Source organism: Macrobrachium rosenbergii, chromosome 52, assembly GCF_040412425.1.
Source record: "Macrobrachium rosenbergii isolate ZJJX-2024 chromosome 52, ASM4041242v1, whole genome shotgun sequence".
NCBI lineage: Eukaryota > Metazoa > Arthropoda > Malacostraca > Decapoda > Palaemonidae > Macrobrachium > Macrobrachium rosenbergii.
Genome location: NC_089792.1, coordinates 15,021,435 through 15,044,501, shown reverse-complemented (window position 1 = coordinate 15,044,501; position 23,067 = coordinate 15,021,435). Strand labels below are relative to the sequence as shown.

Sequence of the window (23,067 nt, the reverse complement as noted above, 5' to 3'; positions counted from 1 at the left end):
AATGGCAATGATGTTTCCATTACGCGCCATGTAATAAGACTAAAATAATCTATTATTGTTCTGAAAATAACTGTAGATTTTCATTTCTTATTTCATAATAATGTATATATATTACTAATTTTATCATTATTATCCCCCCGCCCCTCAAACCTCCCCCCCCCCACCTCCTTCATATCGCCGTTCTGCCCTCTTCCTCCCCCCCTGTTTTTCTTGATAATTGGATACAAACTGAACCAATTAATCCAGATTACAGCGTCGGTGTAGGCTTCGCCATCAAAGAGACTTTTTATGCGTCCTATTAGAAAATATCGGATGCTTCTTCTTTTTCTTCAAAGAGAGAGAGAGAGAGAGAGAGAGAGAGAGAGAGAGAGAGACACACACACACGCCCAGCCTGGGGGTGGCTACCGTACTCCTTGGATCATGCCTTTCAGTTTTAATAAAAGTGGCGTAGGACTCTCTCTCTCTCTTTCTCTCTCTCTCTCTCTCTTCTTACCGAAGATGAAATGTCAAAGACGATTTCAATATTGGCATCGGCGATATTGCAGACATTTTCCAATATCGTTTGTTTCCTTTAGACAAAGATGACAGAAGAGGCTTGGTTTTCATGGGTGGGAGGTGTTGGGGGGGAGTCTAGCATGGGATGGGGTGGAAGGGGAAGACTCCTCCAGGCCTTATTGGAGTGGGAGTTGTGGGTAGGTAGGCCTAGAGAACAATATAGGTGGCAAAGGCGATTTGTTTTATATAAATGCATCGAATATTGGTGCCCGTAACTGGTGCATATAATACTGCCCGAGCATTTTCATTGTTGTTTTATCGCTTTCCCTTTTATGATACATATTTTTTTCATTCTTTTAGGATGACATTTGCTTTGATTTTTATAATTTCATATATTTTCCCTTGCCTTACGAAAGAAGGCAACATAATACAAATTAAAAGAAATGGCAAACTTAATGGGCTATAAAGCCGTGCTCACTATTCAGGTGAATTTCATGTTAAAGTTACTTTTTTCAAGTCTCCCCAGAGTTTAAAACAATTCTTCTGATTTTTTTGCCTTTCTATTGTGGTATTTTGGATACGTTAGCAAAACAAGAATATATCAATAACTTTTATTATTTTGTTTTGCCACACTATCAAAGACAAAGAGAGTAGCTGCCTCTTTAGACCGCCTCTCTCTCTCTCTCTCTCTCTCTCTCTCTCTCTCTCTCTCTCTCTTCTCTCTCCCCTTTATTATTTTGCTGTAATAATGTTATGGTTGAACAAACGTTTCCAGTCTCATGCGTAAGTCTCTTTTCTTATGTCCGTAATAATTTGTGCAGTGTCGACACATTAAAGACAATATTTAAATGAAATCTATAGAATAATTGGGAACGAGACTCTTGAGCGCAAGAGACTTAGAAATAATGAGTAACATTTTGACCAAGTTCACAGGCCTAACCTTGTGAGACCAGGACTCACAAGAGAAATGAAACTGTATTAACAAGTCAAAGGAGTTTTGAAAATTAATAAAAAATTACAGCAAAGAATATTGCATCAATTGCAATATTCAGGAGGAAGAGGAAAATGCCAATTACTTGTCATGACTACTATCATTTTTCGATGGAAAAAAATTTATAAGAAACATTACAAAGTGTTTTTCGGTCCAACATTCACAAATACACAACGACGCATTTAGGAAACATGCAAAGTATGGGTTTCAATAAACATCACGAAGCTTTGCGCCGTCCGAGTTAGTTTATCCGGGAGACACATATTGTGTCGGGGAGAGAGAGAGAGAGAGAGAGAGAGAGAGAGAGAGAGAGAGAGAGAGAGAGAGAGTGAGTTTGGGGAATACCGTGTACGATTGTTCATAATACCCTGGGAAGTCCCTCAGTGGGTATTATAGGCAGCACAATACCGGCGGTCGCACAGTTGATTCGAGCGCCTCGCGGGGGGTCAGCGGCGCCATACAAAGAGGTTCCAATCAGCTTCTTCGGGCGATGTCGTGTGGCGATTGTTTTGTAACTCTGCACTTGTTATTTAATAATAGCGAGGGGCGTTATTGAAAGGGAATGCCTTACTTGGGCATTGTCATAGTGAATGCGAAGCGATTGGGGTGTTCTTAGGACGAGAGAGGGGGTGGGGAAGGAAGGGGAGATCACGGTTGGAAAATTTGTCGTATCTGGTACGATTATTATACATGGTTGAAATAAATTGCACTGTATAAATGTATTAACGTCTATGCATTGTACAGGATTATATAACCTGTTTTAGTTTTTTTTTTTTTTTGCAGCCTTTCATTTTCCAAGGACACAGAATTTTCATGAATGTTTTAGAGAAAAACGAAAATAAATTGAATCATACCGACTCGCATGAATTTAATCATAATGCCGAAGGACTTCTAAAACTTGCCCCAAGACGAGAATGATATGGAAACTGTAACCAATAAATTATGCAGCCTAATGAGCAGAATGAAATACGGAAGAATGACCTCCAAAAGTAAATCAGGTTGATGATAGCGGCAATGGAAATTTAGGATAAAATCTCAGATTATGATCGCCATCTAGATTTCATTTACTTTTGATGAGTAAGGTAAATTGTAGAGAAAAAAAAAACTTTACTGAAAAAAAAACGACTATGAGAAATATTCGGCAGATATTGATAAGGTTAGTTACTGGGACAATCATAGGCAATCCATAGATGCAGTGAGGCTGTGGTTTTTTGAACTTGGAGAACAATTATTATTGTTTGCTGAATAGAGATGCTGTTTGTTGTTTTATTTGAGAGAGAGAGAGAGAGAGAGAGAGAGAGAGAGAGAGAGAGAGAGAGAGAGAGAGAGGGAGAGAGAGAGAGAGAGAAATGTAAGGGTATAAGGGCATTATGTTTGGTTTATAGAAATTTGGCAAATACTCGGAAATCTCTCAGTTGGTATTATCTCTCGGGCAGCCAGCGGTACAGATGTGTGTGGGAACCTGATAAAAGATTCTGAATTTTAAAGGTCACAGATTATCCAAAACGGCTGCATGAGTAGAAGATACAAATAATTTTCTTTGACTTTTCAAACGTTTCTGGTGTGGTGGCTGTTTCATCTTATGCGACTAGCTGTGAAGCCTCTGTAGTTGTACATTCATCTAAATAGTTGTAGGCATCTCATAATTTCTCCGTCAGGTAAACGTGAACACAGTATTATTTTGTTCTTCACTGAAATTAAAGACTTTGCTTTTTATAAACATTCTGTCTAATCTTTGTTTAACTGATCTGTTCTTCACTCCATGAACATTTTCATCTCTCCCAAGTGTTCTATGAACACTTTTCAGTGTTCTATTCCATGACTCCATTTTCATCTCTCCTTAAGTGTTCTATTCTTCACTCCATGAACACTTTCATCTCTCCTTAAGTGTTCTATTCTTCACTCCATGAACACTTTCTTTAACCTCTGAACACTTTCATCTCTATTCTATTCTTCACACTGACATTTTCATCTCTCTTCTACTGATCTATTCTTAGGTCCATTAATGCTTTAACCTCTTTTAACTGATCTATTCTTCAGTCCATGAACATTTTGAGTTCTTTAACTGATATATTCTCCAGTTCGTGAACATTCTATTTGTTCTTTGTTAAACTAATCTACAATTTATGAACACTTTTTAATTCTTTGTTGGAGTGTGAGTTCAATTCTTAATTTGATGTGTCCGCAGGTGTCGTCCATCAACCGCGTCCTCCGTAACATCAACGCGAAGGAAAGCAGCGGCAGCGGCTCAGGGGGCGCACCGGTCCCTGGCGGACCCCCTGGTGGGGGAGGAGGTGGCGGAGGAACGGGCGGAGGAGGAGGAGGAGGAGGAGCAGGAGGAGGAGGTAGCGCCGTGGCTACTGCAGGAGCTGGAGGCGGCGGTGCCGGCGTCGGAGGGGGCCAGACGATGGGCATCGGAGGCGGGAACTCCACCAGCAGCAGTAATTCGAACACGCCTACCAGCACCCCGACCCAGGACCCCATGTACGATAAACTCCGCCTCCTGAATGGTCAGTCGACTTGGCCCAGATCACAATGGTAAGAAACGAATCGAATCCTTCCGTGTCCCGTTCGTGGCGTTTCGTGTCTTTTATGCTCGGCGGGCGCTGGGAGTTTAGTCTCATCAAGACTTTGAAGACATAGACACATACTTTTTTTTTTTTTTTTTTTGGTATATGCATTTAATTTGATTTCAAAACATTTGCATAGCTACAGGATTTTCCCGGATTTTTGTTTTTTTTTTTTTGTTTTGTTTATACGTGACATAATAAGAAGGCTTTTAGTATTTGTCGTTTCTTGTCAGAGTAAAATAAGTATTCTTACTTCTTCAAGATTTTATATCTTCTCCCGGTACGCGTCCAGCACATTACGGGAAATTCTAAAGCAAACTGCATCAAATGTCAAAATACAAAAAACCTGCAAAAATATTTTGTTATCTGCAGACTTTCATTACCGGAACTGTCCGACTTAGTAACATCGGTTATTGTTCCTTTCATGAAATTCAAATTACATCTCATTTACTTGAAATTATGGCGTCAGTGAAGAAGGATTTGAATCCTATAAACACGGAATAGTTTAGTCTCAATCACACCCGTGACAGAATAAGAGTAGGTTCAATAAGGGGACACTGACAAATCACGCAATAATCCACCTGCATTACGAACCTACTAATAATTTGATGTTTCAATAACCATCATCGTTAATTACCGCGTCATTAAAAAAAATTATAAATCCTTTTCATTCTGACAGCACTTTAACTAGTTCTTACTCGTTATAAATTAGATTTGAAAAGTGTTAATGCACTTAGCTGCTTACTTATATAGTTTATTTTTAGACAATAAAGAAAAATGTAAATCTAATTGATATTTGTTTTGACTTTTGTTTCGTCGAGTATAATTCCATAAGTAATATTAACCATATAAATAAAAGTAAAGGGAAAATTAATAATAAAGATGGAAACTGGAATGCTCAATCTGTTGAGTACCGTCAGTATATAAAAAGAAATTTAGACAGAAAAACTCTCTCTCTCTCTCTCTCTCTTCATCTGATTTTTCCTCGTTCTCTTTCATTTCTCTTCATCTGAAAATTTTTTCCCAACTGTTCATTGTGCTCTTTCAAAAGATACAAGACTGTGTGTGTTACAAGTGTTAATTTCAACAGACAAAATATCACTATATTATATTGAGATAAAAATATCTGAGTATCAAAAACTGTATGCCCACTGAGTTATATCTGATTTATATTTACTCTGTCCCACTTGTGTATTATATATATATATATATATATATTTTCAATCTCCCATTAACTATGCCAGGGCTTTTTTTCAGGCTTCATATCGGTCGATTAATATTCACCCTTTCTTTTCCAATCTGAATCGAAATCTGTCTGATTTCAGCCTAATTTCTGTATTCATGACTGAGCATCAGTTTTCGTATTCATCAAAGGATGAATCATTTTCCTAACTATGCGTTGAAACAATTATTCAAACATCGGTCAAAGAGGGCCGACGAGGCCCCAAAAAAATAAATGGAGAATTTGCCCCGCCTTTAGGTGAATGCATTTACTTCTTTTTTTCCACCCTGTCTGTCATCGTTTCTGCACTTAACCTTGTGCATCATGGCAGCTCGTATACTTGTAATCTTCAGAGTTCCTGGAGTCATTGGCAACCTCGATTTTTGAAATGGCATTTTGCTGCAAAGACTGCAGGAATGAACTTCTTAACTGTGCATTGGTTTTACATATTTAGTAAAATATATAAAAGCCTAAAACTATCACCAAATTCACTCTCTCTTGTTTATACTTCTTTTTCTGATTGAATAGTGATATTGCTAAAGCTAGTACTTTTGCCGTTGGTAAAAAATGATAAACGAATATCATAATTTTACTTCTATACCGTTCGAAAAGAGGAAAGGGCTAACTTTTTTTTTTTTTTACCCTTTACTCTGTCCCACTTGTGCCTAGTCTATTATAGTTGCCCTTTTCAATCTCCCATTAACTATCCCAGTGCTTTTTTTTAGCTTTTCCATCTGAATCGAAATCTGTTGATTTATTCATGACTGAAGACAAATCAAAATTCATCACGGCTAATGGCAACAATGATCGTTTTGAAAGAGTTTGACCTTTGAGCCCTCATTTTTCCACCCAAACGTGGATACTGACATTTAAAATTACAGAGATTGTTGCCAGCCTTTTTGAAATGACATTTCTGAAAGACTGGACATGTGATGACATTGTTTTACAAAATTATAAAGAGGTTTCTAAAGCCACGGATAGCTGAATACAATTCTCATTAAGAGGAAAGGACTATTTTTTAAATAAATGATTACTACAAAGAAGAGGTAGATCAAAAAAAGTAATATCCACAATAGGAATTGAAAGATTCATTTCACGAACATAGTTGTAAAGTAATCTATTATAAAGAGGTGTTTCTAAATGATAGCAATAATCTTTGAAGTATCTCAAATGATTACTACAAAAGAAATTTAAGTAGCCCCGTTTAAGTATTACCAACGATTCCTCTGGCCAGTTTTCGGAAGCTTGGATGCAGTGAGTTAAATTTTTATTTTTCTCACCTACAATAAACAAACTTGCGTACGAAACAAGCATAAAAGAGCCAAGCTTGCACTGAATACAGTGCCAATATGTAAGAAAAGAAAGGGGAAGGGTATATTGTCTGTTAAGATGCAATACACTTTTTTCACGATTCTAACTCTTCTTTCATGTGACAGATTTGATTCCGTGACTCAGAAGTCCATTTTAAGTTTACCAACAGAGTCAAGATAGTTGGCTGATAAAGTAATAAACTCATTTTTTTATTTATAGTCTGCTGATATTGGAAGACACTTAAGGATTTCTCTTTTATTCTGATCAGCTTGAAATTCTGTGCAATTAATGGAAGATACGAAATCACCAGAGAAACTTTTTATTTCAACATGTCTCGTTTTTGGACAATATAGAAAATAATTTGTGAGCAATAAATGGCCTGAAGATGCATCTTCAATAAGGAATGATTTCAGTTTTCCAGATAAGGAATACTTGAACCACTTGCGTCGTATTTTTTATGCTGAAAATACCTATTTATCATCAAGAACTATTTCAACTCAGTTTACTAATTCTTATTTAAAACCGTTTTAGATTTATAAATTATTGTCAAAAGTTTGGTGTTGGTAAATGAAAGTCACATGATAGACAATTCTTGGTAACTAGAAAACAATTTCACGTTGAAATTTTTTTCAAACTATCGGATATCATCTCTGACTTGTTTCACTATTGAAGATTCCATTCAGTTATACAGTAATAATACAATCGTGTAATCCATTGAGGTAAATCCTTAATTACAGAATCGACTAATTACTCTCAAGTGTTCTAAGTTACATAATGGTTGCAATGACTTCATCACTCTTCTTATCCTTCCGAGTCGTATAATGAACTAACGACTCTTAGTCAGCGCGAGTTCGAATCCGACCTAGGAAAGAGGATTTCTGAATTTGATTCCTATCAGATTTTAAGGATGTCAGTCAAAACCTCATCCAGAATGGTAAGAGATGGCTATTACAGTGCAACAGTCAACTTAAATTTCTTTGTTGCTAAAAGGTCTACAAGCATTTGAACAAATTCCGTGAATGATCAGAATCGCTTAGACAGCGAACGAAGACATATGAGAGGGTAATAAATTCGCTGAGGGTTAAATAGTAAACCACGTTTCCTTTTAAAAAGTATTGTTTGAAGGCAAGTTGGGGTTGACGGGGGAATTGTCGGCTTTTGTCTTTCTTTTTTTTATAGGAAAACAATTGGTTTAGGAAGGGGTCAATTGGGCGCGTGTTTTGTCAACTCACGGCGAGGGGTCATTGACTTAAACAAAGGGCTGGAAATATTGACAGATGGTGGAGACAGTATAAGACATTTTCAATTGGGATTGCAAAACGAGGGAGGAGGGACAGGAAGGGACAGCGTTGATGATGAGAGAGAGAGAGAGAGAGAGAGAGAGAGAGAGAGAGAGAGAGAGAGAGAGAGAGAGAGAGAGATTTAAAAAAAAAAACGGGTAAATGAAGTTGTACTGTAATAGCCATCTCGTACCATTCTGAAAAAGGATTTGACGGAGAGCACTGAAATCTGATAGGAAATGAATTAGGTACTAGACGTTTACTTACTTCCGAATTTCATAATCTTCCTCCATGTGTATATGCCGCCGTCAGTCGTTTTAACTATCACCTTTTCAGACTTTTAATTCTCCTGTTATCTTTTATCGCTAACACAATGTCCTTCCTCTTTCTTTCTGTGATACATTCCTAATTAGCAGTAACTCGTACATTCTGCATCCAGGCTTCAGTTTTCTTTTCTCTCTCTCTCCCTCTCTCTCTCATTATCGCAATTGATTCCTCAGGGACGTTACAAATTGGTGTGAAAAATTTTGTGCGTGAATGGCTGAAGGCGGGACACCATTTTTCTTGGCGGTAACAATTTTCCTAATGCACCTCACTCTCGCCGAGAGAGAGAGAGAGAGAGAGAGAGAGAGAAAGAGAGAGAGAGAGATTAATAGAAAAAGTAGAATGGCTAAAGAAACAACTACGCAATTTTGTTTTCTTTCTTTGCAATTTATCATGTTTTATTATATGAAATGTCCTTTTCAGCTTTTCCTTCGCTAAAATTTGGAATTTTGATAAAGCGACACACACACACACACACACACACACACATATATATATATATATATATATATATATATATATATATATATATATATATATATATATATATATATATATATATGCTATATATATATATATGCATACTAAATTTTCTGTATATATGCATTCAAGCATTTATTACCAAATTTATATATGCAAAAATTCGTTATGTTATTGGAAATTAAACTACACCTCCTCAAAGAAGTGTTAACAGACAGACAGACAGACAGACATACAGACCGACCGACAGTAAACGGAGCTAAAAGTCCCCCATCCTGAGTACGAGCGTAAGGAGCATAAACGTGGCTCCTTGAAGTTAAATCCTTCGGGGAAAGTGAGAGACATTGAGTGAGTGAGGCTGTATTAGTGAGCGACTTATCACGCCATGAGAAATAGTCTTGTTGACATGCTTAATCTCACTTTAATCAATTACTCGATTAGTTTCTCCTGTAAAACCTGAGCTTTTTGCTTATTAGAACGGAGTCAGGGAACTCTGCCCCCCTCCCCTTCACACTCCTCTACCTCCTTGCCTTGCTTCCTTTCTCCCCTCCACCTCCCTCCCCCCTCCCTCCGGGAGATTTCTCCCGATTATTCGAAACAATACTTTCGTTCGTTTTCTTTTGGCTTCGTTTTCATTGGTCCTCTCTTTGGCTGATGCTTTCCTTTCGAGTATTTCGTACGAGCATTATTTACTGCTCTGTTCATATAAAAACGATAGATTTTCATGTAATTAAAGCGAATATTTTCACGACAAAACAAACTGTTATCTATCGAATGGAAATTAGAGAAACGAGAATAGCATTCTTCTGCGAACCGAATTTGGAAAGGGGGATATTTCTCCCCTTCATCTGGCAGCCGCCCCCCTCCTCCACCACCTTCCCCCCACTCCCTTCAACCCTCCCACCCTCTGTCCTTTCTTTTCCTTTCCCCTCGTGAGAAGATTGGATGAAAAATTACCTAGAACTTTACAAAATGGTGTGGGTGGATCCAGTCTTCCCTTTTGATTACAGTGTTAGTCGTTTATGTAGAAGTTAGGTGTTTATGTAGTCCCGAGGCTGAGTTTGGCTCGAGAAGGGAAAGGCTTAGTTTGATTTTCTTTCTTGACCGTTCTTATCTTTGAGTAAATATTTATATTTACTTCGAGGTTCTCTTCAGTGGAGATATTCCGTTGTTTCCTGGGCTCTTCAGAGTAAAATCAATTTGAGTTGTCCTCTTAATTTGTTTAAATCCATGTGTTTTTTCATCTTACTTTCTGATTGACTGGCAACCTTGCCTATAAGGTAGAGATTTGATTAGCCCATTTTTAGTTTTCTGTACAAAAAAAACTATTGAGATGGCTTTGTCTGTCCGTCTGCACTTTTTCTGTCCGCCCTCAGATCTTAAAACATCAAATATACCAAATTGCAGCCCTCTAGCCTTAATAGTTTTTATTTTATTTAAGGTTAAAGTTAGCCATGATCGTGCTCTGGCAACGTTATAGATCAGTCCACCACCGGGCCGTGATTAAAGTTTCATGGGCCGCGGCTCATACAGCAACATACGCTGTACAGAAAACTCGACTGCGCCGAAGAAACTTCGGCACATATTTTACTTGTTTGTTATTGTTTTCAGAAGATAAGATTTAGTTTTTCTCGTATTTGCCACAGAAGTGAAATGGCTTTCTTGGTCTTCGTTCATCGTAAAATAATTTTAATTTTATTTTGATACCTGAAGCATGTTAGACGACTTTATGTATTACAGAATACTCTTAATTTTGATTAATTTTGATATTACAGAAGCTCTTAATTTTGATACCTGAAGCATGTTAGACGACTTTATGTAAAGTCTTAATTTTGTGAAGCAAGACAGACGACTTTATGTATTACACATTTTTACTTTTTCTTGAGGCAATGCAAAACGAAACGAGTTTTCTTTTCTCATGAACTATCAAAGCTTCTCTGAATTATTTTCCTATTTCATTAAGTCTTTTTACCGTATGACTTGAAATTAATTTCTCTGAATTTCTTAAAATAGGAGATTCTCTCTTCTTGGTTTCTTTTAGTTAAAAAAAATTGTTTCTCTTTGATAAACTGAGATTAGAAATAACATTTTCTGATATCCGAATATTCAGATTATATTCTTAGTTCAATTAGGGTTTAAACTATGGCTGAAAAAAGTAACCTTTTCCCTGAAAGAAGCAACAAGAGAAATTAGAAAAATGTCAAGTAGAATGTACTACATGAGTTGGCAATGACAGAATAAGAAGTAACTATTAAAACGGATATCTTTACGACTCCTGTTGGTATTACACTATCTGGGGGAACTGCATCTCTGAGGAAAAATTATTTATAAAAAAAAGGTTCATGAAAAACGTGATAGTCTGAATGAATGTTGCCTATCTCAGAATATAAATCACAGGACTTGAGACAATATTTTGATGAGGTGAGGCTCACATTTTCCAAACATAATTTGACAATGCATGGGAAAGTTTGAATGAAAATTGAGAATTTTCCCAAAATATGAAATTTACTGGTCACATTGCCAGATGTAATGGTACTAATGTAACAGCTAGCGTATAATGAACTCTTAACTTCACGATTTGCTAATGTGTGTGAGGATAATTTCCTCTGAAATCCTTTGAAAACCCGAATGGGAAATGAACTGGAGAGTTTCTTTCCTCCCACCGTGCTTCGAGCGTAGGTCGGAGATAGAATGATTTACTATGCTTTTCCCCTCCCGACCTGGTTTAAACCCTGGCGAGGGAAAGGGGAAATTATTGATTGCATTTCGTATTCTGAATTTCAAAAGATTCAGTGGAAACCGTTTGCAACGATATTTTGAAATCGAGAAATCGAGACTTCATAGTATGACAGATATATTTAAAATCCGTAATTTATTTTTACGGATATCTTAACAAAAACAATTATCGACTTCAATTATATGAGAGATTTTTCAATAAAGAGAAACTAACGCCCACGTGAACAATCGACGAAGGTTTAGATAAGTGTCAACCTAATGAAATAATTTCTTGACTCACTTTTATAGAGTAAATAAAAGCTATTGGGCCAAACATCAAGCAGTTTGAATTATATAATTTCTCCCCTATTTTTATGCTTATATATGAAACTTTATTAGAATACGCTGACAGCTAATGTACGTGAAAGATGGTAAAATATATTTGATCTCTCTCTCTCTTCACATCACTTCATTTAACGGATTTTTTCGTGTCTCTCTTCTGCTTCGTTCTCGTCAATTTTTCTTCATGGAAACCTCTCTCTCTCTCTCCCCTCTTCTTCTGCTCTCTCTCTTCTCGTCAATTTTTCTTCATGGATACCTCTCTCTCTCTTGATCCCGACTTTACAACTTTTTAAATCATTTGAAACTGCTCTAGAGCTTCTTAGCATAAATTTGTTTTTCACGGTACGATGAAATCCCTAAATATGGATTACTTCCTTCTGCAGGTATAGCGGACCAGGCAACGATATCACCTCCTTGCCCGTGGATTCCCCGCAGTCGGCTCCCTGCGCTCAGCAAGATATCGTCAAGAAGAGTGAGTATTCTCGTACTTCGGTGAGATCATCTAGTCACAAGTGCCGATTTTATCACTAAGTAGTTTTTCCTTCGATGCATGACAGGCTAGCTCTGAAAGGACGTACTATCTTTTTCTTAGTGTATATGATGATGGGGAAATGTTCTTGGAATCGGTAAAATTGACTGTTGTTAGACACTTGGAAACTGGTGCAAAGTTTGTATTGGCAAGAAGTTTTAGTGTTTTTTTTTTTTTAACTTAGAAGCAGGTTTTATTTTGAATGTATAATTATGGTGAACGAAAAAGGTACCACATACCTTAAGTATATCTTGATTACTACTCAGTTAACTGAATTACTAGTATGCCCCTCGGTAGATTCAACATTGAATACAGAAACTAGACTTATTAGTCAGTGAGAAAGAAAAATTGTTTTGCCTAATTTACCCACTACTTTATACCTGGTACTCATAGTGAATCATCAGACGTTTGCACCTGTTCACAGTAATTTGAACGCTGTGAGTCGAATCCTTAATCGCGTTGCGCGTACCTTTACTGTCTGGTGAAAGGGTCCAAAGTATCTTTGTATATGTATATGTACTTATATATATATATATATATATATATATATATATATATATATATATATATATATATATATATATATACGGATACCACATATATATGCAGACATATATACATATATATATAAATATGTATATAAACTTTTTTAGGCCACTTCATGTATATGTATGAAATATAAGAACACATATACATATTTAGACATACATATTTCGGGCATCAGCTACATACATACATGGACAGGTGCACACACAATGGTATATATACAAAAACATAGCAGTGTGGCCCACACATATATATATATATATATATATATATATATATATATATATATATATATATATATATATATATATATATATATGAAATATATATATATATAAATATACTTATATATTATATATATATATTATAGGAATATATATATATATATATATATATATATATATATATATATATATATATATATATATATATATATATATATATATATATATACTTTCTTTAGAAGCTACTTTATATACACGGGATACGTATATACATACAGACATGCATACATACATACATACATACATACATACATACACACACACACACACGCTCGCACACACAAACATACACACACATATATGTATGTATATATACATACATGTACATATATATATGTATATTTGTGTGTGTCTGTATGTATGTATGTCTGTATGTATATGTGTGTTGTCCGTGTACAGAAGTTGGCCCCTAAAAGTAAATAATAAAAAACAGTAACAGCCACATTCATACTTTTCCTGTTCTATTTTGAATGAAGTCCCCGAGAAGAACACTTCCATAACACTGTGGCTCATCAATAGCACTTCTATCACCCTAAACACACATTGCACTTTCCTTCTTTATCTTTGCAAAAACTCTTGTGCTTCAACAGCATCATCCTTATTTGTTTTATTCGCATTCAACATTCAAACTTCACTCCCACAAAGGAGAACTGGCTCAACAACCTCTTCATATACTCCAAGTGTCTTCCAGTCTGTGACTATACCCTGTTAACTTTCTTCTTCCGCCCATTCTGTGACTTACCTCTTTCCTCATCTTATCATCATCCATTACATTTACTCCTAGATACCAGTACGAATCAGACATTTTCATTCTTCCACCATACATACCAACATTCGTGACTCCATCTTCCCGGTTTCCAATGTCACTTTTAACTGTAGTCTTGCTCATATTTATTCTCAACCTTCTCTCCTTGCATACACTAGGTTTTTTGCAGTTTCTTTTCACTATCCTTGACCAGTATTGTATCATCTGCAGGTTATAACCAGTCCACACTCCATTCACAACTCTTATCCCACTACTTTGCAATTTCTTATAGTGTCCTTTTGCTAGCTCCTCACAGCATTCCATCCGTAAACATACATGAAAAATAAAGCAACTTTTCCCAAACCAATTTTTTTTTTCTTTTACCCCAAAACAGTCCTGTCTTTCATATTCTTATGTATTCTTAATTGCATCACAAAAACTTTTAATCGTTCTCAACAATTCATCACCTATGTCTGAATTACCTCCAGAATACTTCTTTGTCGATTGTACCATAAGCTTTTCCTAAATCCACATAATACACATGCCCATTATTCCCTTAATTTCAAACATCTCACCCATATGTTTCATACCAAACACTCGATCCCCACAACCTGTTCCTTGCTTGGATCCACATTTTGCTTTCCCTGTGAGTCCTTCTGTCATCTGTCTAACTTTCTATATCAAGAAAGTCAAAAGCCAGTCCTGTTGTACTAAGCAGTTTTATGCCTCCAAACTATTGCAATTACCACAATCACCTTTATCTTTATTCAGCCGAGCAATTATTCCACAACCCACATATTCTGGACCTTTCCATACTTCATGCTTACCTTACAAACTCTGGTCAGCAACTTTGTCACACTGAAACCGTTCTAGCTCAGCATCTTACTTGTAATTCCATCAGCTCATAGTGTCTTTCCATTCTTCAACATTTCGATTTCCCTTCATAAGTCTACGAAAGCATAGGCATTCTCAAAGTGATATTAACTTTTCCCACTTTTATCATTCAACTCTGCCTCGTTTAGCAGATCTTCAAAATACTCACTTCATCAACCGAGAAATGCATTCACGCATTTGTGTGTGTGTGTATACATACACACACACATATATACATATATATATATATATATATATATATATATATATATATATATATATATATATACACATTCTTTAGAGAACAGACATTATTTTACAGTGTCATAAATCTATAGAAAAAGACTCATGACCTAACAGACCTCTGAATAAAAGATGGAGAGATGCGCCAGAGAGCATCTCTCCATCTTTTATTCAGAGGTCTGTTAGGTCATGAGTCTTTTTCTGTAGATTTATGACACTGTAAAACAATGTCTGTTCTCTAAGAATATATATATATATATATATATATATATATATATATATATATATATATGTGTGTGTATACACATATATACATGTATTATATATATACACATATATGTATATGTATGTATGAGCATAAATTTGATTTTATTTTCTACTCAGAAAGGAGAGAACGGAAGCCTAATCCATCAAGCCACAGCCTTGACAGTATTTACAAAAGAGCATAATTAAGAGACTTTTATTCTTATCCTCTCTCTCTCTCTCTCTCTCTCTCTCTCTCTCTCTCTCTCTCTCTCTCTCTATATATATATATATATATATATATATATATATATATATATATATATATATATATATATATATATGTGTGTGTGTGTGTGTGTGTGTGTGTATGTGTTTTACTAGCTGCAGTTTAACTTGACCATAAATTAAGGAGTGATTAAAAGCAAATGATATGCAATATTCACAAGTATGTCTTAGATTTTACTTAACTCTCGGTAATAAACATGTAAACAACCTCCGGGTTTGTATCAGTGGACTCGAGAATCCAAACAGACCCTAGCATGTATGTTTGCTTGTCGAGTCCGTGTTTTTTTTTTATTACGAAACATCGTTACTGTTATCGCGAGTCCGATGCACTCTACAAATAATAATAATAATAATAATAATAATAATAATAATAATAATAATTAATAATAATAATAATAATAATAATAATAATAATAATCGTAGCATACTGTACAAATATCGCGTACATATTTAAATATAAACCTTTTTCCGATTTTTCCGCTTCTTCAGTGATAGCATGAATCTTTCGCCATCTGCGATTCCCTTTTCGTTCTCAAAGGGAACATTTTTTACTTTTAAAAATATAGCCATACATTCAATAATAATCATAATACAAATAATAATAATAATAATAATAATAATAATAATAATAATAATAATAATAATAATAATAATAATAATAATAATAATAATAATAATAATAAGGTTTTTGTCTTTTTAGATTTCTGGTATGTCTGTTATCTAGTTACCTCCTATCCGTTTCCATATCTAACAAAAAGCTTCATTTGACCTGCCAGTTAATACATTTATGTCTGTATCTGTCAACCTACATTATTGTTGGGCTCTCTTATTATCATTTATACATTTGTCACTCAATACTGTAGTGTTTATCATTTTTTTCTTTAGGTTACCTATGAAACAGGATGATTGGGACTGTTGTTACTTTATATTTTTGTGGTTTACAGTTATTGAAGTTATATTTAAAGTTTTACTTACCTTTGCAGTTAATTTGTCGTAAAATTTAACTTAGTTCTAACTTTTTTGCCATCTAAGATCCAACAATGTTGCATGGGCCATTCAGTCATTACTCTCTCTCTCTCTCTCTCTCTCTCTCTCTCTCTCTCTCTCTCTCTCTCTCTCTCATAACAAATTTTCTGTTTTATTCTTGGATCGCGTCCTTCTTATCCCTGTCCTCCACAATAAATTCTTCCAGCTTTTACCCAGAATATATTTTTTCTTCCTTCTCTCGATCTTCCCTCCTCCCCAGCTCCTACCTCTTGAAGCATCCCGAGCGACCAAATTAAAAATTGTCTAAAAGCTGGCGTAGCAGGACTCGGGGTTCGCCGTTTTTAATAAAACCGATCTGTATCATAGTCCATGGGAACGGCAGGGCAAGGAAGGGGCGGGTGGCCTAACCCCTACCTTCAATCGGTGGGGGTGGGGGAGAAGGGGAATAAGGGTAAGGAGGGGTGGTTGGTTGAAGATTGGTCTTGGATGCTGGCTGGGTGTGGGTGGGTTTGGGGGGTTAGTAAGGAAGGGCGGAGGATTTAAGGGGAGGTAGGGGTTTTGGGGGGAGGAGTGTTGTGACTTCGGGAGAGTCCCCGAGGGAAATCTTTGATCTGTGTTAGATATCTTTTTTCTACATCGACAATTTTTATTGGGTTCCACGTACAGCCACTATCAATGGCTTCCTCGCCGCCTGTCTCTCTCTCTCTCTCTCTCTCTCTCTCTAACACACACACACACACTTGTTTGCAACTGTGTAAAATTCTTTTCCTATTTGCGTTCAGAGAGCGAACACTTGCTATCCCATCTCCGCTCATAGCAAACCACAACTGGTGGGACTTTTTGTAAATGACAGCAGAGCCATAATTCATAACAACAAAATACTGTAGTACTGATAACCGTCGTACTTTATGTCAGGTTAGTTACTTATAAGTTACTTATGATAATAATTTCTCTCTCTCTCTCTCTCTCTCTTCATTTCCAAGCAACTAGACCGCTGTGATGTGAATTGTTAATCAAGTAATCTGATATTCTTATTGATTTTCAAGAAACTGATCGGCAACCCACAGGTTTAACTGACAATGGAGTAGTAATAATAATGTTAATCAATATAATAATAATAATAATAATTTAATAATAATAATAATAATTTTCTCAGAAACACGTTGATCTTGACAACCCATTTACAGGTTTTTTAATGGTTTATCAGTTTAAAAGTAATAATATTTACAAGTAAACAAGTTAATGTGTTTTTCTTTAATAAAAAAACTAAGAAGTTTTTGTTTGGTTTATTATTAATATTAATAATTATTATTAATAATATTATTATTATTATTATTATTATTATTAATTAAACTGGTCTCTACCTGTGTTACTATTTTGTTTTTAATCTCCAGAGTTCCATGAACGAAAGAAACGATAAAATGAGAAACTAATATATAGAAAGGTAAAGCATTATTGTTAGTACCATATTTATCATTTAATGTGAATCTCACAATTGTTTCAGTAACTTCGCGGAACTTCTAAAAGACGCCGCAAATTATTATAATTTGAGGGATGATTAAGAATACACACATAAACACATACCGCGCATGTGCGAAGACATTTACATACAGACACAATGAAACTGTTCTTTCTACAAATTTCTTCTAGATTTCCACATTTTGTGAAACAAATGCAAATTTATATGCATAGTCTAATGTGACTTAGTCTTCATACCGTACATATTTCCATCGTTCTTTTTTATAACGTAAATTCCTAATTAGTATCTGAACAAGTCAGCGCATGTGCAGTTATGGAAATATTGTATTATTAATGAAAAACTTACTCTAGAACTCGCAGATTATAGAAGGTACTCACAAACTCTCTCTCTCTCTCTGTCTCTCTCTCACTCTCTCTCTCTCTCATTCTATATATATATATATATAAACTGTACATATATTAAAATGTATAAATATATATATATACATACATATATACTGTATATATAAAACGCTGGTCGCCAGGTCAGCAAAGTTAAGCACCGCTGGGTCTAGTCAGTACTTAGATGGGTGATCGGCAAGAAATACCAGTTGCCTTCGGGTAGGGTGAGGGACTAGCGCCCCAATCCCAAAATACCTGTTAAAAACTGAAAGGGTGGTGCTTACTGCAGCCACCCCTCTGTATATATACATATATATATATATATATATATATATATATATATATATATATATATATATATATATATATATAAATATATATATATATATATAAATGTGTATGTATGTATGTGTGTGTGTGTATGTTCCAGCATAACTCTGGAATGTATTGAGCAATTTCAACCAAATTTGGTTACACATATGACTTACTATGTGGAACAGAATAATGTGCCGGTTAAACATCACTAGCACCAAAGGGGGTAGGGGTGGGAGGGCTTCCCTGAAACGGGGTTGGCTCTGCCTGTAGACTTAGTAACTAAAAAAACTCTACGGGTTTATCATACCTTATTTCTGTATACACATGACTTACAATCTGCAAAAGAATACTGTAGGGTGGGGGTAAGACATCACTGGCACCAAAGGTCTGGATGAGAAGGGGTGACATGTAAAAATAACCGAAAACATCATCTATTAGTGTCTAATCCATAGTTTTCGAGGTTGCTGTGATGAATAGTCACACTCCCGATGCCCTTTAAGTCCAAGTTCTGCCCTGATAGGAATGGGGGTGAGAAGGGGTGAAATATAAAATGTCAAAAATGTTGGGCAAATTAACTGAAGCAACTATCTTAACAGGAAAGGGGAGAGAGAGAAAATGAGAGAAAGTGAGAGGGAGAGTAGAGGGGGTGTTAGGGAGGAGAAAGAGGAAAGAGTATGTGAGAGAGAGAGAGAGAGAGAGAGAGAGAGAGAGAGAGAGAGAGAGAGAGTTTATCGACTGTCATCCAGAGAGTTTATCATCTATTATATATAGTTTTATATATAGCGCCTATATATATATATATATATATATATATATACTGTATATATATATATATAATATGTGTATGTATATATATATTCCATAGAAACCTGGGTTCGATCCCGACGTGAGTCAAAAATTTATTTCTGTTCCACACGTGATTGTGTGTTGATTATTTGTATATATATATATATATATATATATATATATATATATATATATATATATATATATATATATATATATATATTTTTATAATAATATATACACACGTGACTTTTTCTTATTCATAAATAGGAAAAGCTACACAAACTACTTTCCTCTCCTGTTGTTATTCATTAAGAGATTTGATTGACAGCATCGGGAATGGGTTCTAGCATGAGTCCTGATGTTCTTATTGATTACATTCGACACGTTACGCGGTTCTGGCGATGTACACTATTAGTGAGAAAAGAAAATGTTATTTACTTTTCGCATTATCCTTATACTAAGTATTGGGTTATTATTGCGATTGACAGGTGATACGAGAAATAATGGTGTTTTTGACTATTAACTGCTACTGCTACTATGAATTTAAAAACAAGAGCAGGGATTTGCCGAAAACTCTAATTTCTCCAGATTCAAAATACTCGTCCTCTCGCGATTAAACGAAACCGTAGCCGAAGCCAATGGGAGGCAAACGAAGAAGAGTGACGCGTGTGCGAAAGCTCTAGATATTAGTTTTTAAGCTGAGGTAATTCCAGAGTCTTACCAGGCCTATTGACCATGCCTCTTTTTTTTATTTCCTTCTTTCTTGATTTTCGGCGGACTATGGCAATTTAGATTCAAAATTCCCGTGGCTCTTCAGTTGCCGTTGTAATCAGAAGCTGATTGTCGGCGTTTTGGCTGTATGTATATATATGTATGTATGTATGTATGTATATATATACATATATATATATATATATATATATGCATACATATATATTTATATGTATATGTATAAATATATATATATATATATACATATATATATATATATATATATATATATATATATATATATATTTTATATTATTTATACACACACACAGACATATATATATATATATATATTATATATATATATATATATATATATATATATATATATATATATATATATATATATATATATATATATATACATATATATATATATATATATATATATATATATATATATATATATATATATTTATATTTCTATGTACACATATTTGCCCATTCGTGAAAAGAAGAAAATAAATAGACAGACATGCAGGAATATTCTCTCATAAAGCTGAATATGTGAAAATATCCTTTCGGAAATTCTTTACGAGTAAATTCCTGTTTCGAAGCGCTGCGATATACGACAGCGAACGCGTGTTGTTCTTATAAACCGTTAATACCTGTAATCCTTTCTGATACATTGGTCATAATACCTTTCTTTTTTTCTACTCCCAGAACCGCTGCCTGGCTTCGAATATGTTTACGTTCCTTTTGCTGTATTTTGTTTGAACTGCAGCTGTCTGTAAAAGTTTGTTAATCTTCAATTAGTATGATAAGTAGAATGAAAAGAAAAACTTACAGGAGGTATCACATTTTCGAGTTACTGTGCATTACAGTAATTTGTCTTTATGTATTTCAATTTATTTCAAAGTTTCCTATGAATGAATGTTTGAATGTTTTTATTATTCTGGTGTTCGTGCTGAATTTGGAAGCGTAACTAAGTTATCTGAACTTCAAGCAATTTGAAATCAATACCTTTGGTCTTCTGATAAGATCATATAAGAACATATATATAAAACATAAATATAGATGGAATATATATATATAAAATATTATATATATATATATATATATATATATATATATATATATATATATGTATATATATATATATATATATATATATATATATATATATATATATATATATATATATATATATATGTTCTCATTTTGTGAGTCAATGTACTGGCAATGAGCCTTTTTCTTGTTCTGGGTATATGCAGTTATTAATGCAACTGAAGGTCACGACAAAGTGGGTCCATTCATGTTTCGGCTGAATAGATGTAATTTGCTGTTGTTTTATTAAATTTTCAAGCCCCACCTATTAGGAAAAGCTGTTGTTAATCGAGATTTATATATATATATATATATATATATATATATATATATATATATATATATATAAATGTTAGTGTTTGTGGTTGTGTTGTTGTGTGCGTGCCACCGCATGTGTGTTTATAATCTATTAATTTACTGATTTTCAATCTGAGTTTGTTGGACAAGTCATGCTTTAGAAGAAACATTTACAAGCTATCTTTTGTCCCCTCTCAGTTATTCCACGCTCCTCCAGTTTTCCTATCACTGGCTTTGCTTTGTTTCCTTCTCTTACAATAAAGTAGGTTACAAAGAAGACCACTAATAAAAATAACAGACGACTCTTATTCGAAGTGAGCGAAAGACATGTTAAATGATAAGTGAATAGTTAAATTCAGTTTTGTTTAATTTGATATTCAAGTTGCATATAGAATATATATAAATTTCATCGACTTTTCAATTACCCTGTCTTCCTAGAATTTACATGAGACTTAGATAATATTCTTAATCTACCATCTCAACTAATGTCAAAATAGATAGATAGATAGATAGATAGATAGATAGATAGATAGAGATAAGGAACGAGGATTTTAAGTCTCCCGGAGTCCCTCGGATTTCTTAACATCATCAAAAGATTTTTGAAAATTTAATATCATGCTTTCCTGAGGAGTAAACATTTCTTTGAAGAACTCACTCCCCTCTCTCCCCCAACTAGCAACCCAGCCCTACCACCTCCCACCCACCACCTGGCCTTGAGATACCATATGGTTCTCGGCTCCATTGCAGGAAGTGGGATTAAGAGCCTTAGCGTAGCACTAAAAATCACTCCTCCCCCCCTCCCTCCCCTCCTTCAGCCATCCCTTACCCCCACCCCACCCCACCCAAATACCTAAACCCCTCCTTCCCCCTCCTCATCGTTCCGAAACCCCGTTTTAAACATCCAAATAAGAAAATATTTGCCGGAAACTGTTGACCCCTGCGAGAGATGAAAATGATGAGAAAGACTTTGAAGATGAGACTGATGCTGATTCTCACTCCTCTCCTACCTCGATTTCCTTTTTCTTTTTTTCTCTCTCTCTCTCTCTCTCCCTCTAAGAGGGTCGTATCCATACTAAATCTAATCTCTGGAATAAAAGGAATTCTGGTGTCTGTTTGAGATCAATGGCTGACCAAATACGTTCCTTTTTGTTGTACACACACGCACATACATATAACCTATATATATATATATATATATATATATATATATATATATATATATATATATATATATATATATATATATATATGTGCGTGTGTATATGTATGCATATATATAGACCTATATATAAATGAATATACATATATTTACATATGTATATAAATATATATATATATATATATATATATATATATATATATATACATACATATATATATATATATATATATATATATATACAAATATATATATATATATATATATATTTATACAGTATATGAGAATTTTTTCAATTTCTTTTAATAAGTTTACTCCATGAAAAGAGCTCTTTACCTAATAAAGGAATATGATTAGTTC

The 23,067-nt window shown here is 34.6% G+C and overlaps 1 protein-coding gene across 2 annotated transcripts in view; it reads left to right on the top strand.

Moving 5' to 3' along the window:
* LOC136833712 (paired box protein Pax-6-like) overlaps positions 1 to 23,067 on the top strand; it is a 199,394-nt gene that overhangs the window by 144,855 nt on the left and 31,472 nt on the right. For both annotated transcript variants that reach the window (XM_067095917.1, XM_067095918.1), the window contains exons 6-7: positions 3,676 to 4,025; positions 12,115 to 12,203. In XM_067095917.1, coding sequence (XP_066952018.1) covers positions 3,676 to 4,025; positions 12,115 to 12,203 — 439 coding nt within the window. The remainder of the gene's footprint in view (positions 1 to 3,675; positions 4,026 to 12,114; positions 12,204 to 23,067) is intronic.